General features: G+C 45.5%; 1 protein-coding gene across 3 annotated transcripts; it reads left to right on the top strand.

Moving 5' to 3' along the window:
• The first annotated feature begins 3,717 nt into the window (after nucleotides 1-3,717).
• On the top strand, nucleotides 3,718-16,615 carry LOC137791158 (vascular endothelial zinc finger 1-like). Of its 3 annotated transcripts, XM_068585908.1 has the most exons (7): nucleotides 3,718-3,832; nucleotides 9,357-10,159; nucleotides 11,455-11,524; nucleotides 11,698-11,866; nucleotides 14,399-14,440; nucleotides 15,065-15,130; nucleotides 15,310-16,615. In XM_068585908.1, exons 1-7 carry the CDS (start codon nucleotides 3,800-3,802, stop codon nucleotides 15,675-15,677), a joined length of 1,551 nt encoding a protein of 516 aa, XP_068442009.1. In that variant the 5' UTR covers nucleotides 3,718-3,799; the 3' UTR covers nucleotides 15,678-16,615. The 3 variants fall into 3 exon arrangements, with proteins under 3 accessions (XP_068442009.1, XP_068442010.1, XP_068442011.1); XM_068585909.1 differs by lacking the exon at nucleotides 15,065-15,130; XM_068585910.1 differs by lacking the exons at nucleotides 14,399-14,440; nucleotides 15,065-15,130.
• Nucleotides 16,616-16,907: the final 292 nt, after the last annotated feature.

Genomic DNA, 16,907 nt, shown 5'->3' with positions numbered 1-16,907 from the left:
ATATCCAGACAGACATACAAACCTTGTACTTCAGTGTGAATCTTCTGTTTCTCCGTTCCCGAAGCACTTGCAGTGATTCTGGCTGTTGGGGAATTGTCTTTTAGTGCGTTACCTTTCAAAAGAGACTAAAACCATGCATGTCCTCCAAATTCAACAAGAACAATTCAATTGACTTTGGGTGAAGAGTCGTTTTAGTGGGAAGAGTGAACACGCCTCTGGTGGTCCAACGCTCATACAAGTCTGAACAAGTTTACATTATCCTTTAGTTTTTATTTCATTCTAGTTTTGCTCGTTTAATTTGATGTTTTCTATTTGTTTTGTTTGTTTTAGGGCCACACTCAGAAGTTATGGCATTTAATTTCATCCTGACATTAGACCCACACTGAACAGCCTGATTGCATTTGATTTCGTACAATATTTAAATCATGTTCTTGTGATTTAATAATTAAGAATAGTCTGGAAGTTAAAAAAATTAGAGGCCAAAATAAAAATAAAAAAGTCAAATCTGTTCAATTTCTATAGTTCATGGTCATGAGAGCAGACAGAAAAGTCAGTGTGTTGAAATCTGATGAAAGGCACTTGTGAATGGACTCGAGTATATTCCATTAATCACTGCAATGGAACACAAACAATACACAGATCATTACATAATAATATGTAGCCATACATTATGTACATACTGTATATTATACAGACATCAGAACCTGCGATTGCAGTTTTAGTGACATGTACTATAAACCAAGTGCGGCTTCTGGTGAGTTTACAATTTCCATTCCTGTGAATACACACGGCCCTCAGCTGTAATGATGCAGCCAGCACGCCGTCGTATACAGGGCCCGATGTTGGACCTGCCATCGACCCAGCTGACCACAAGCTTCAACCTTTGTCGAAGAAGAAACTAGTAGTCACCTTCCGAGCCTCCAGTGTTGAGTGAAAAGATGAACGTTGTGTGGATTACCTCTTTGAACGTGTCAATACAACACGAGTGCACACACAAGCGAGGGATAAATACTATAAAAGCAATGCCAAATAACTGCAATGTGTTGTAACTGTATAGAAAGATCAGCACTATGGATCAGCATGATTGTAAAACCTTGTTTGTCTTTAAATGCATGTACAGTGATGCAAATAGTTGATGTTCAAGCTACTAATTACAAAATAATTGTTTTCGTTTTGTAAGATGTAAATTATTGTTCATAAAAAGCATTAATCAGAGATGTGTGACTCGCCGATATTATTATTCTTTTGATCTTTCTTTTGTGTTGAATGTACAAATAATACAATTCTGTTTATTTTGGAGAGCCAAAGATCACAAATACAAAATGATCCTGAGGGCTTTACAGTCTGTCCTCATGACATCGTGTCCCAGGACTGCACAGCGCATCAGGAACAACTCCCAAAATAAAGATAGAAAAACCCGTCCACAGGGTAGCAGGAGGAAGCTTCATAGAGCAACAGGATGCTCTCCAGGATGGACAGAAGCAACAGATGTTGTGTGACCAGAATGAGCAACGTAACAGAGTCACAGCACATTCAAATACATCAGCTGCTTTTCCTCCAGTAATAGTAAAGACATGCTTACGTTAACCAAAACCAGCACGACGCTTCAGGAGGAGCTTCAAGCCTACACAAGTGTTTTAATGTGAGTCATCAAGGTCAAAGTGTGTTCAAGTGTGTGTTGGAACCAGTGCATTGGTTTATGTTATATGTCCTTTAGCAACATCTAGTGGCGATTGATTCGCTCTCAGCATCGTCTCAGTGTGTAACCAGTGTTGATAAAAGTTGCAACCTGAAGGACGCGTCGCTGGACATGAGGTCAGATTCCCCAAACAGCCTTCAATGTCATTGCTAATGCATGGTAATTCTTAACAAAATGCCATGAGTAAGACCTCATCTGATTTTTTAGCATGATTATTATCGTTATAACAATTAGCTTGGTTGAGCTGGAGCTGAGACAGCAGACGTGCTGGCAACCGGAAGAGCGGCAATACGCTTACAGAGGTATGTAGTCCATTCAGATCTATATGGATGTTAAGGATGTCACGACCGGGTGTGGAGGGACAGAGACTCAGGTGCAGAGGAACAACACAGGAGGCAGGTTGCAACAAAATCAAAAAGGCACTTTACCAAGTCCACAAAAAACAGGCACAAAAAAAGGCAGGAACAAAACAGCAGGAGCACTCGACCATCACAGTACACACACACCGGTACTGAACGACAAGCAACGATCTGACAGGGGACAAGGGGAGTATATATATGAGAGAAAAACACAAGTGTAGACCATAAAACAATCAGGGGACACTTGCACAATCAGGGAGAAGGCAACAGGGGCAGGAAGTGCAGAGACACAGAGGAAAGAAGACAATGCACATACTAGTACTTTACTTGTACCAACAACACTTCAATACTCGGATGATAATATCTCAGGACCACTTGATTTATATCCAGATTAAATGTTTATTGCAAGATTATTAGTAGGGACATAACTACATCTTAATTGTCCACTTCATTTGGTGACATGTACTAATTGATCATAACAGTCCTCTTTGTAAACATAATCCTTTGGTACAGGAGGAGACTCAGCAGAGACTCACCTCCATAGCTGCTACCTGCAGCGTATCAGGCCCCCCCACTGGGATGCTACAGATAATGAGCCATAATAAGATGTGTTTAGTGACTTAGATGTGTCGAAATGCTCCTTTAAGTTACGTTACTGACTACGTCATAGCCTACATCCCTCACTTGAGGTTAATCACTCTGTGGAGCAAGACATTTGTGCCAAGCTGAGCACTGAATGAATCTTGTAACTTTATTTTTGTCGAGTAAACCTTTTAAAATAAAAGTTACTGTCTCTGAAGACTCATTGAGAATTAAGCTCATTACCCAAACACAGACTGTAACAGTCGTGTCGATATGGATCACCAGACGGAGAGAGGGTTGCTGCTACAGCAGAATCACGTCCATCTTTGATTCATCTTGAAGATGGATTCCACCAAGAAGGCGAATAAAGTTTTATTACAATATCACATACTATGACAGCTGCTTTTGCACCACAGCGCTGTTTTTATGCTCTCACATTAACATTTCAAAAAGCACTCGGTCCAAGTGACAAAGAAGTTCGCAAGTACAGTTAGTTCTGTGTACTGTCATGTGTGTGATGAGTTCTCTTGGCATCAGCTGTACAGTACAACCTGCTGTTGCAGGTCAACCTGCTGTTTGCAGCAGCTGTTGCTGTCCACTCCAGCCAAAATGCTTCCTCTGTGCAGGTGGGTCAAGGACAGCCTTTCACCTTATGGTCCCCAACCCGACCCTTCCTCTGGTGGCTTCTCCCTCATCCTCCCTCAGCACCACTCCCGGGTGTCTTCCTGACTACTGCCCCTTCTACTTCCACCTATTTAAGTATTTCTTAAACCCGAATTAAGTAGTATTAGTACCCCTACTACATCATAGTCCATGACAAGACTATCTTAAGCTTACATTTTTTTTCTTCAATCAAATTAATTATGTCATGAGACAATATAATGTATGTTTAATGAATTACGTCCTTCATTCATTAAATGCATCCGCATCAAAAGAGCATCGCGTTTTAATCGTGAAACAGTATTTTTGTCTCATGACAAGGTTCGTAATGGTATTGGAAACATTGGAGCAAGCTTTGATCCTCACATCCAGCCGTCCAAAAGAAGTCCAGCGGACTTGGTTCAGCCCTGGGGGTTACAGGAAGTTGTAGCTGCCATGTTTAGCTGCTTTGTTGTAGATCCCTTGTAGGTTTCCTGCAGATTTTAGCCTAAGTGTTGCAATGGAACCGAGCTGGAGTACGTTTTTATTCCAAGTAAGTAGCACTACGCAACACTAGTCTGAGAAACGCACACGCGTTTTCGAAATGCCGTAAATGTTGTTGGCAGATGTTTTCATTTCACTTTTTGAAATCCATTAGTTAGCCAAGCAAAACAAAGGTGTCGCGTTAGCCTGCTAGCTAGCTTTGCTATAGCAAACTGCTAACTAGCTTTATGGAGCCCAAGACCTCCGGCGGCATCTGGTCTCCGGAGAATCCTCGAGGCACCGGGGCTTTCGGGTGAATGTCCTGAACTCCAGAGGCCAGCACAGTGCGGTGTTTGTCTCTATTTACTCAAAGCTGTCGTGAAGCCCGTGTCTGCTGTTGATGCGCGCGCGTTAGCAAATTAGCTTGTAGGTCGAGCTACTGCTGTTACCTTTCGGTTTGCTAAGCTAATTGGCTAACTCTGTACTTTTCTTCTCTGCATTACATCACTCGGAGCCTTAAATGCGTTGACTTGTTGTACGTCTCGTGTAATTATCAAGGTAAAGCAAGTTAATCGCAGGGGTTTAATGGCGTTACCGTTCCAGCATTATGCCACAGCAGCCTGGCAGCTAGAAACTGGCTAACGCTATCAGTGAATTGGAGGGTTGTAGCACGCGGACAGCAGCCACTGTGGACCACACGAAAGACTACAAACTTCTGGCCACGGTTTGCACACAAGAATGCAAATGTCGTTACCGTGTAAGTCCCCACTGACCCGACACCATGTGGAGGTACACGTTTAATATGGCCTTTTGTGTTCAACGCTGTAAAGGATGTGCAACATACAAACTTTCCTAAATCACGGGAAGTCTGTCGCTTGTGGAGCTGCACAGCGCGGTGCCGGAGCTGCAGCTCACGAGCGCGCTGCGTGAAGCAGCGAGGCTTCACGCAGCAGAGAGCTGCGTGAAGCCTCGCTGCTTCACGCAGCTCTCTGTTGCGTGAAGCAGCGAGGCAGCTGCGTGAAGCAGCGCGTCTCAACGCAACGGAGAGCTGCGTTTACGAAAGATACCAAACTATTCGTGGTGTTTACTCGGCCTACTCAAATATCCACATATTTGGTAAGTGAGTCTTGAGTCTATGTGTTGATACAGTTGTGGTGTTACCGTTCGCTGCTCTGCGAATTGACAATACAATACAAGGTATTACATGAAGCCGAGGCTTTGTGCAATTCAAGAGTATCGATCACCGACTGACTGCGAAATGTATCTGAAATGTACTTTTATTTTTTTTCAAGTACTGTCAATTTTTATTTGACTACGACAACATTTGGTATAGTGATGTCAGCATGTGGCAGTTGTGTGGAAGTCCTCCACATGTAAGAGTTGTGTCCAGTAGAGATCACAATGCGTTACAACATGTCATCACTGCTTCAGTGTCTTCATGTAAATAACACCAGGATGAACCTGCTGCTGGCATTTTGACTTCATCTTGCAGCATTCAGGGACATCCCAGAGATCACAGGATGGTGATCGTGTTGTATCAGGACTTAAGTATCGTGATAATATCGTGTCGTGGGACCGCTGGTGAAGCTCAGCCCTACCGGCCAGTACTTGTATCCAAACCAGGATCGTTATTGGATTGTGAACTATTGCCCTTTTCCAAAAAGTATTTTTTCCCCGAACAATCTGGAAAAAATATAATAATTGTATTTCACACTTCCGACTGTTAAGTCCGCTTGAGGACACTGGTGAACAGCCCATAGACACAGCCATGATGTCAGGATGCTTCAGCTGCCATGGTGTTCGTGAGGCTTGTATCACAACGCTAACCATGTGTGCAGGCCGCTACGCTGCTCCACTGCTAAAGAGATGTGTGTAGCGTTACGGTCTGTCCTCTCAGCACACAGCTGCTGTGGAAGAGACCGGGTTTATTATCAAAGCTCCACTTGCTTCATGTGATGAAGCATCAAACAAGGCAGGTCCGTGTATTTTGCGGCCAACGGATTTTCGTTTTGAAATAAGAACCAAAATCAGGAAACCCCTCGTTTCCCAATTTCTGTTTAGAAATATGAAAACAAAAAACGGAAAATTACCCTTTTTTTTTGATAATAGAAAACGAAGACCAACCCGTTATCTGATTTTCTTTGATGTGCTTAAACATGGACATCGAGAATTAAAATACTGCGTGGAAATCTTCTTTCTCAATTTCTCGTGGGTTTTTGTGTTGTGACCCGAAAGCTATCAGTAGTTGGCGGTGTATTTAGTTTGGTGTCAGACATCCATGAGACGCTCCTCAACAGAATGGCATTGCAGGAATATGCAGGATTTATTTCAGAACATGAACGAATGGCATGAAACATTCAAACGAGCAGAAAGAGCCACGGGACACAACATCCGGGTTTCAAAGTAGTGAGTGATATGGATGTGTTCAGAACATTTCTGACCACATCTACACTGTACCAGCACGTTTGTGTTTGACATAGTACAACATGTCTGTATGACCAGTACAGTGAAGATGGAATATGTTTCACGTCAGTCAGCTGCAGCTGATTTGACCAGAGAGATGATCCAGTGTCTGCTGAGTTCACTGCAGTGGTTCACTGCACTGGATGGAGTTTATCACCCACTTCAGGCTGCATTCACAAACAGAGAAGACCCGACCCGACGCGGGCCGTTACCGGCACCTTCGGCCAAGCGGTCTTCAGACTGGCTCAGTTTCCAGCCTTACGCCCCTTTTCTTTTCCTCCAGAGTTAAATATGCTTAAATTCAGCGGGAAAACAATAACACAAGCACACGATTATCAACGTATTTGTAATAAACAATACAACTAAAATATGTGTATAAGCAACGGTATTTGTAATATGTCAAACACAGACATAATCAGGGAGAAAATATGTGTCTTGTCAACGTAACTGAAGATGCGTTTTAGTTCTGGGGAACATAACTTGAAGGAGACATGGCTGCAGCTCCACCTCCACACTTTCCTCTCTGAAGAACCCACGTCGTCCCAAACCGGGTACATAACGCAGTGGCGATGTCACCACAAGACATTCATTCATTCATGTTCTGAAATAAAACCTGCATATTCCTGCAGTGCCAGTCTGTTGAGGAGCGTCTCATGGATGCCTGACTCTAAATTAAATACACCGTAAACTACTGATAGCTTCCGGGTCACAACACTAAAACCTACGAGAAGTTGAGAGCAGATTTTCACGCAGTATTTTAATTCTCGATGTCCATGTTTAAGCACATCAAAAAAAATCAGATAACGGGTCGTTTTTCATTTTCCTATTTCTAAACGGAAATCGTTTCCCGATTTTGGTTTTCTCATTTCAAAACGAAAATCCGTTGGCCGCAAAATACACAGACCCGACAGCATTGTAATGAACGTGTTATTGTTCTCTCAGCATTGTGACGATTTTGGTGGTTTGAAAGGGTTGTTCCTGCCATGCGGTATTACTCTGAGGAAGGCCCAGTGTATATCCTAACTCTCTCTGTTTGTGCCCTTATCATATACAGAACAAACATATTTGGCTGCACAATAATAGCTAAGCAATAAACAAATCCCATAAAGCAAGAAATCTAAAGCAATTGTAGTTTTCAGTAAGAAGTGCTGTCATCTGAAGTTTGTGAGGAAAACAGTTGAAAGGCAGTAAAATACGACATTCTATCAAATGAGACGGTCACGGTAAAATCATCAAAACAATGACTACTTTAGTGTTATTTGTACTATTTCTTGTTAATTTCCATCCCCCTCACTCTTCTTCAGTTCTTTTTTATCTCCCTTCAAAACAGATTTGTATCAAAATTGTCAGAGCAGCGTGATACAACAACAGGGGGGGAGAGGGAGGGAGGGAGGGAGGGAGAGAGGGAGAGAGGGAGAGAGAGAGAGAGGGAGAGGGAGAGGGAGAGGGAAAGAGAGAGAGAGAGAGAGAGAGAGAGAGAGAACTTGGCTGTCTTGTCCTTGCATACACACATGGTAGGAGAAATGCTAATTGCAGTAATGATTGTCGTCTGCTGCAGCGTGGTGGATAGAAAGCCAGCTGACACCCTGTGACGGCCCCAGCTCTCTCAGCTACAGCGTAGCGTGGCCTTCACTAAGGACGGCCCCCCACATGAAGGGCGCCGGTGGATGTTTGTCATTCATAAAAGAGCCCAGTGGGAACAGCGTCACTGGGGATCCTGGATCCCTGAGCCCTCAACCCCCTCCTGGCTGACCGGGCTGGGACGCTTGGCTGAACCTGAAAAGCCACGGGTCAGGTCTTTAACCCTGCTCAATGGAGACGACAGAGAAGAACAAGGCTGCCTCGAGCGCCACGTCTCTGGGTTGAGCTGTTGTAAAGTTGGTGGTTACAACGTGAATCTCTGCTTTCTCTCTGGCCAAAATATTCATACAAGCTCCCAGCGTCTGTGGTCCCTCTGCTGGGGGAGCGCTCCGTGACCAATGGGACAATGCCTGGCAGCAGCTGCAGACTTAATATGTCCTACTTTTATTTCTTACTGCTCTTGGGTTACATTGTTTTCTGCCTGTCATTGCTTTATTGAATTGAAATGTTGTCCTTCTGCAGAACACCTGCTCCACCATTCTCCCCAAAACAGTTTAGTTGTGTTTTGGAGGTAATTGCTCAGGTGAAACCCCGCTGAACGAATCCAATGCTGAGCTGCTTCCTGGGTTGAGTCTGGAGCTCGGTTACTGTCGCTTCATCATTTTAGTTGTTCAGATGATGAAGGGCAATGTGTTTGTCTTGTTTCTTCATGCTCAGAAGCAGCTAATGTATGTTTTAAAAATGTGTGATGTAATAAGGTACTGGTGTATATAAAGTACACCCGTCGGCCGATAGGATTCCATCACAGATCTTGTTTTAATAAACAGTTTTTAGTGAAAAACCATACCAAACCTCATAAAGGGTAAATATACAAAACAATAGGGAGAGCTTGTTCTCCCTTTTTGGATAATTCTTGTATCAACAAAAACAATCTGGCTATTTTATCTACTTCTCCTCCATGATGGAGTGCCAAACCCAAACCAGCTGTTCAAGTCCCCTGTGACAATATTCATGATTATACAAAAAAAAATCCCCACGATCAGTTTGATAGTGTTTTAGTCCATAGCCAAACTTGTCAGAAATACAACGTGTTGGCCTATAAAACAAAAAGCATGCAATGGATAGAGATCTGGTGCTTGGTCCTGAGCGACATGCCTACCGGACAGTTTAAATAATATTTTGGGGTGTTTGTGAGACTTGCTGTCTCAGAAAAGAAAGTGGAATCAGGATTTAGAAAAATCATACAAAATCTGTACATCTCTCGTAATAGTGTCTGAAAGTTGTTTGTACTGTAAATAAGCAGGCAGTTTGAACAGGTTTTCATACAAGAAAGTAACTGTTTAAATGACTAACGAGAGCTGGTTTATCCATTCAAAGCTGCGCAGCATTTATGCTCACTGCTCTGTTGAAGTGTTCTCTGGAGGTCAAAAAGAATACCAAGATACTTAAATGTAGTATATCTGCTTTGCTGGTAGCCAATAATTTAACATTCTTTTGGCCCTCGCTGTGTGTTTCTGTCACTTGACATGGCTGTGTCTTTCTCATTGCAGCAGGCCAACGAGGCTCTGCATCACCAGCACCAAATAGCCGGGAACAGCCTCTTGCCTTTGCTCAGTTCTGGAACTGAACCACCTGATCAGAAACCAGTGCTGCCCATTCTCCTGGACCAGAAGCCTCCCGTCAGTGCTGCAGAACTCCTTAAAGACAATGTGGCGAGTGGGACTGGAGGAGGAGGGCTTCCACTTGCTGTGGTAAAAAAGGAGCCCAAATCGAAGACGCCCTTCATCTGTGGCTACTGCAACAAGGCTTTCCGGGACAGCTACCACCTCCGGCGGCACGAGTCTTGCCACACTGGCATTAAGATGGTTTCGCGGCCGAAGAAGACACAAACAGCCCCCACCATGGTGCCGCTCATATCCACTGTACCACGTGAGAATAGCGGTATCCCATCATACATTACTACTGTAGCTGGTATCCTGACTACAGCCACCACGTCCACGTCCACAGGCACCAGCATCATGACCCCAATGCAACACCAACACCAGCAGCAGCAGCAGCAGCAGCAGCAGCAGCAGCAGCAGCAGCAGCAGCAGCAGCAGCAGCAAAGCATTCCTAAGAAACCCCCCAAACCAGTGAAAAAGAATCACGGTTGCGATATGTGTGGTAAGGCCTTCAGAGATGTGTACCACCTCAACCGCCACAAGTTGTCGCACTCTGACGAGAAGCCGTTTGAGTGTCCCATCTGCCAGCAGAGGTTCAAGAGGAAGGACCGCATGACGTACCACGTCCGCTCCCATGATGGCGGCGTTCACAAGCCTTACATCTGTTCTGTCTGTGGGAAGGGCTTTTCCAGGTATGCAGACATTATATATAATGCATGCAGAGAGCATTTTAACCAGATGTCTGACCTTTGCTCACGGACAGTGTGATGTTGTTCTGACGGTGCAGTGTAGTGGCTGTCATAAAGGGAGCAGCTTGAAGTGACAACCTGTAGTACAGTAAGGAAAGGATCACATGCCAAACATCTCATTAAACACTTTTCTTGTCTGGATGGAGAGTCGCAGCCTGTAGCCAGCAGAAAGCACAACGCGCAGCGGCCAGAGGACGCACTGGGCAGTGAATACTCATTACAAACCCTCTTTCTGGCCTGGTGCCCTCAATGTGCTGGAAACTCAAGCCGTAACGGAGAAGTGTTACAGCGACCTTTAATTTCATTTGGACAATTTTGTACCAATATTCAACAGGCCGGATTAAAAAGCCCAACCAAGGAGTTTGCCCGTACCTGCGCAAACTGAATGGCAGCGGCCATGTTGGAATCGTTGTCGCTTACAGCCACCAGGGTTTTGTCTTCAATCATTCTGCTGCCGCATTTTGCAGGTCAGCACTCAGCAGTGTTTCCTGCTGTGACTTGACCTCACCAGAAACACAGCACCATCTAGTGGACTGAAACAGCAATTGATTTTACTATTCTCGGACCAACAAGTTTATAATTGATGTAATAAAAGGTCGATACCGCGCTGTATCCATCCCCCAGCGCCACTGTCCCGTGTAGTTTGCCTTGATACTGCAGGTGGGGTTTCATGAATATTTTACATGTTTAATCCAAGTCCTAACTAAAGTGCACTCACATGTCGGCTCTGGAAGGTGAAGGTATTTTTTCACAATGCCCCGTCTGTTTGTTGCTGCGCCGCCATGTTGTGAGCGGATGAAGCGACAGGAGCCCAGTAGTGACCACCAGGGCCAGAGGAAGAGGTTGTTTAATACCACGCGTTGGAAATGTATTGATACTGGGTGTGGAAGTGAAGTGGAGAGGGAGTGATGAGGAGGAGGAGGAGGAGGAGGAAGATCTATCTGTGAACGTAGCTGTCCAATGTGTCTGCAGGTGGTTGGCCCTAAAGTACAACTTTCAATGTACTTTGGGGATGCCTTGTTCTGTAAACTGAGTGGTGAAAGATTGGATGACATCATCATTGTCACATCTGTTAACCTAATCTGATGAGGTCATCACCATGACTGAAATGTGCCTCATGATACCTGGTTCTGCTATATTCTCCTGTCCTAATCTCTCTTGTCAATGAAATGATGCTACTCGCAAATCCAAAGTGAAAGTATTTCCATTTTCTTACTTGTCTTCATCTCACCCTGCAGACCTGATCACCTCAGCTGTCATGTCAAGCATGTCCATTCCTCAGAGAGGCCGTTCAAGTGCCAAGTAACGGTAAGAGTCCTCGCTCGGTCTCGTCCGGAAAGCATTCAGGTTTATAGTGAACTCATAATCCCCATGAACATGACAGTTTGACTCTTCCTGTTGCTGATGAAAGCATTCCAGTCACATGGATTGGTTGCTCGTGTGTTAAGAAGAAGAAGAATATTCATTGGTTTCTGTCCCAGGCCTGTACCTCCGCCTTCGCTACCAAAGACCGCCTGCGCTCCCACATGATCAGGCATGAAGGCAAAGTGACCTGCAACATCTGTGGCAAGATGCTGAGCGCTGCCTACATCACAAGTCACCTCAAGACTCACGGCCAGGCCGGCTTCAGCAACCCATGTAACAATAAAGGTAGGCAAGTCCTTTAACTTCTCTTTAAAGGGCCACCTTAATCATTCTACTGATAGAGGTTTCCATCACTCCCCCACTCATCCAGCTTTATTTAATGTACAGTGGACCCTCGAGAGCCGGTGCAGAAGTCAGCTGTTCTTCCAGTTAGTGCCCCAACAGGTCTGCCAACATCAGTGGAGCCTCTCCACTGTTGATGTCACTGTGGGGTTAAGATCCATGGAGCCTCTCCACTGTTAATGTCACTGTGGGGTTAAGATCCAGGGAGCCTCTCCACTGTTGATGTCACTGTGGGGTTAAGATCCAGGGAGCCTCTCCACTGTTGATGTCACTGTGGGGTTAAGATCCATGGAGCCTCTCCACTGTTAATGTCACTGTGGGGTTAAGATCCAGGGAGCCTCTCCACTGTTGATGTCACTGTGGGGTTAAGATCCAGGGAGCCTCTCCACTGTTGATGCCACTGTGGGGTTAAGATCCAGGGAGCCTCTCCACTGTTAATGTCACTGTGGGGTTAAGATCCAGGGAGCACGGCCACTGTTGATGTCACTGTGGGGTTAAGATCCAGGGAGCCTCTCCACTGTTGATGTCACTGTGGGGTTAAGATCCAGGGAGCCTCTCCACTGTTGATGCCACTGTGGGGTTAAGATCCAGGGAGCCTCTCCACTGTTGATGCCACTGTGGGGTTAAGATCCAGGGAGCCTCTCCACTGTTGATGCCACTGTGGGGTTAAGATCCAGGGAGCCTCTCCACTGTTGATGCCACTGTGGGGTTAAGATCCAGGGATCCTCTCCACTGTTGATGTCACTGTGGGGTTAAGATCCAGGGAGCCTCTCCACTGTTAATGTCACTGTGGGGTTAAGATCCAGGGAGCACGGCCACTGTTGATGTCACTGTGGGGTTAAGATCCAGGGAGCCTCTCCACTGTTGATGTCACTGTGGGGTTAAGATCCAGGGAGCACGGCCACTGTTGATGCCACTGTGGGGTTAAGATCCAGGGAGCCTCTCCACTGTTGATGTCACTGTGGGGTTAAGATCCAGGGAGCCTCTCCACTGTTGATGCCACTGTGGGGTTAAGATCCAGGGAGCCTCTTCACTGTTGATGCCACTGTGGGGTTAAGATCCAGGGAGCCTCTCCACTGTTGATGCCACTGCGGGGTTAAGATCCAGGGAGCCTCTCCACTGTTGATGCCACTGTGGGGTTAAGATCCAGGGAGCCTCTCCACTGTTGATGTCACTGTGGGGTTAAGATCCAGGGAGCACGGCCACTGTTGATGTCACTATGGGGTTAAGATCCAGGGAGCACGGCCACTGTTGATGCCACTGCGGGGTTAAGATCCAGGGATCCTCTCCACTGTTGATGCCACTGTGGGGTTAAGATCCAGGGAGCCTCTCCACTGTTGATGCCACTGTGGGGTTAAGATCCAGGGAGCACGGCCACTGTTGATGCCACTGTGGGGTTAAGATCCAGGGAGCCTCTCCACTGTTGATGCCACTGTGGGGTTAAGATCCAGGGAGCCTCTCCACTGTTGATGCCACTGTGGGGTTAAGATCCAGGGAGCCTCTCCACTGTTGATGTCACTGTGGTGTTAAGATCCAGGGAGCCTCTCCACTGTTGATGCCACTGTGGGGTTAAGATCCAGGGAGCCTCTCCACTGTTGATGCCACTGTGGGGTTAAGATCCAGGGAGCACGGCCACTGTTGATGCCACTGTGGGGTTAAGATCCAGGGAGCCTCTCCACTGTTGATGTCACTGTGGGGTTAAGATCCAGGGAGCCTCTCCACTGTTGATGCCACTGTGGGGTTAAGATCCAGGGAGCCTCTCCACTGTTGATGTCACTATGGGGTTAAGATCCAGGGAGCCTCTCCACTGTTGATGTCACTGTGGGGTTAAGATCCAGGGAGCCTCTCCACTGTTGATGCCACTGTGGGGTTAAGATCCAGGGAGCACGGCTGCTGATAGCCCATAAACACATTGTTTGTCGCCCTATAAATAAACAAAAGTGTTTAATGGGCCAGAGAAGAGCTCAGGTTAGTGATCAGGAACACAACTAACTAAACTTGAACTAATCCAGTTTGAGGGAGAATTTCAAAAGGCAATAAAAATAAGAAGGTGTAACTTCCTAACATGCGCACTAAGCAGCTTATACTTCAAATTTTAATGCCCCCAAAACATGTTTAATCAATGCAAATATTTAAATAAAAATGCAGTCATTTATTTCCTCGCCATCTGAATAGTGTGTTTAGATCAGTTTAGATATTGTAAAAGTGTGAGGTCGAGCCTGCAGTACAACCTGGGGTGTGGTGTTAAAGATGTTATTCAGCTGCATCACTTAAATGAATCCAACATTTTGGAGCTCGACACAAACTAATGACACCAAGTCTGGATATCTACGATTGGAACCAATCTTTTCTTCTTCGGTCTTTTGACATCCCATTCACATGCCACACACAACGTAACCATGCCAGTGTTGAAGCGGACTCCCAGATGACGGCCCGGCTCCCTGTGCTCTAACCGTGTGTGTCTGTATTTCATAGGTATAAGTGACTGGCAGTGGAACCACTCAGGGCCACGAAAAGGTAACCCAGTAGCTAGTAGCAGAAACCCCAAAGCACTGAATTGTAACCTCTGCAAAACACAAGTGGCCAGTTTTTCCATCACGTACCATGTCACACAAGTACAGAAGCATTTCTTTTCTCTGAGGACTATTGTAATTAAGGTTCTTTGTTTTGCTAATATAAGGTTAAATTTCTTGAAGCAGGATCAGTAGATCATTAAAATGAACCACACACTGGGCCATAACACTTATGCTAGATGCACACTGCCCGACCTTTCATCAGAGGTCACCTTGCATTACCCAACCCTCATTTCTGTCCTGACTTTAAACAGATCGACGTCTTTTTATTGACCCTATTACAAAAATGATGATATCCCAGTTGAGATGTGGTCATAACTGACCCGGCAGCGAGCCAGCGCCTCCCATCATAGGGCAGACGTGTTGACCGTGACCCTGTGATGGACCGGCCTGAACTCAGCTGGTCCAATTGGCGGTCCTGAAGTGTAGTGTGTATCCAGCCTTAGGCATACACAGAGCTTTAGTTGTCTTTCATCATGTGTTACTGTTTCAAATGAAAGTCTGAATTCAAACTAATGGACAGTTAGCTGGTTAGTCTATTGATCCTGCTTTTTGAATTTACCCCCAGGTGAGTTGACGGTAGGAGAGATTTTAAATAACTCCTTCCAAGTCCTAATTGACAACTCTCACAAAGGTAGGTTTCTTCAACAAATATTTGCACAGTTGACATAATGCATTAATGGTGTATTGACATTTTCAGTGTTCCAGCCAAGCAGCTGAGAGGGCTGTTGACTTTCCTTGTTTTGGAGGGGTAGTATATTTCCCCACAGTCGACCAGCCCTAACTCTTCTCTTGTGTCTTTTTGAAAAACAGATGCCAACACTGTGCACAACAACTCGGCCACGACGACGCCCGTCACCAACTCGGCAGCAATAACCTCGGCAATGAACCGCGGCAGCATTGCCAGCAACCCCGTCACCATCGCCGCTCAGATGAACATCGGCACGAGTACGGTCAACATCACGTCGCAGGTCAACCTGCAGCACCCCGTCACCATCACCGGCCCGGTGAACCTGGCCTCCATCAACATCCCCACAACGGCACACATGAATATCGGCCACCCGGTGGCCATCACCACGCCCATGCCCATGAATATCACCGGGCCACTCAACATTGCCATGAGGTCCATGGAGAGCATGCCTTTTCTATCCCAAGTGCTGCCTTCCTCCCCTCCCTGGTAGAGCTCCGAGTCGCCGTGTGGAAGCCGATAAGGTTTTAACTGCCTAATAATGGATCTTAGTAAAACTGCCTTTTGGATGGTTGATAGTGTGTTGAACCTGAAGAGGTCACAACTGATGTAGTTCAACCACATAGAGAGTAACCAATGATTGTTACTTGCAGGAGTGATAATTACTGCATAGTTTGTCCAGTTTTAATTTTGGTTGTATTTATAGGAGAAAACAAATATTTCTGATATCTGTAATCACGGTAGAAAACTACTAGTTTTGAGTGCTAGCCAACATACTGAGATAAAGTTCTGAGTCTGTCAGAGGAATTCTTTAGGGATGGGTAGCATGGATATGAGTTGTATTTTATTTTAGATATTGTAAGATAGGACATTTTTAGAAATGTATTAGAGAAAGCTTTTATTGATACCAGATGAAACTTCGTGTTCTTGGCTAACCCAGTGAATTATTACTTGACAAATCAAGGTACTTCATCACATTGATGCAAAAATTCTGTAAATCAAATATTACCATAAAGCCGTCTTGCTCCTAGATGCCCACACACCAAAATGGAGAGATACCTCAGTGTCAACAGTTCTGACTCATGTCAAGTTATCGCCTCACAGGTTCATATCGCTCAGCCGTGTCCTCTGTGGTTTGTTGTGTTCAGTCCGGCTCAGTCCCACTAGTGCCATGTTAAATATGAACAGATAATAAAATCATAACTTCATTCATTTTTCTCCATTACAACAACCGTACAGTGATCCCAGTGTGGAGGTCCAGTCATGTGATAACAGCAGAAGTTACACATGGATGCTCTTCAGGGCCACGCGTGTGGCTGATGAAGACCATGAGCTATAGCTGGTCCTGATGAAGACCATGAGCTATAGCTGGTCCTGATGAAGACCATGAGCTATAGCTGGTCCTGATGAAGACCATGAGCTATAGCTGGTCCTGATGAAGACCATGAGCTTTTGCTGGTCCTGATGAAGACCATGAACTATAGCTGGTCCTGATGAAGACCATGAGCTATAGCTGGTCCTGATGAAGACCATGAGCTATAGCTGGTCCTGATCAAGACCATGAGCTATAGCTGGTCCTGATGAAGACCATGAGCTATAGCTGGTCCTGATGAAGACCATGAGCTTTTGCTGGTCCTGATGAAGACCATGAGCTATAGCTGGTCCTGATGAAGACCATGAGCTATAGCTGGTCCTGATGAAGACCATGAGCTATAGCTGGTCC

Source organism: Clinocottus analis, unplaced genomic scaffold, assembly GCF_023055335.1.
Source record: "Clinocottus analis isolate CAN_PGR_092001 unplaced genomic scaffold, fCliAna1.0.p SCAF_2, whole genome shotgun sequence".
Taxonomy (NCBI): domain Eukaryota; kingdom Metazoa; phylum Chordata; class Actinopteri; order Perciformes; family Cottidae; genus Clinocottus; species Clinocottus analis.
Note: the sequence above shows the minus strand (reverse complement) of the source record. Positions and strands in the feature narration are given on the sequence as shown.

Excerpts from the sequence above, each read along its gene's own strand:
- LOC137791158 (XM_068585908.1), top strand. The coding sequence starts at position 3,800 with ATGGAACCGAGCTGGAGTACGTTTTTATTCCAA. Across the intron at positions 3,833-9,356 it reads GGAGTACGTTTTTATTCCAA|CAGGCCAACGAGGCTCTGCA; the intron begins GTAAGTAGCACT and ends TTCTCATTGCAG. Across the intron at positions 11,525-11,697 it reads CGTTCAAGTGCCAAGTAACG|GCCTGTACCTCCGCCTTCGC; the intron begins GTAAGAGTCCTC and ends TTTCTGTCCCAG.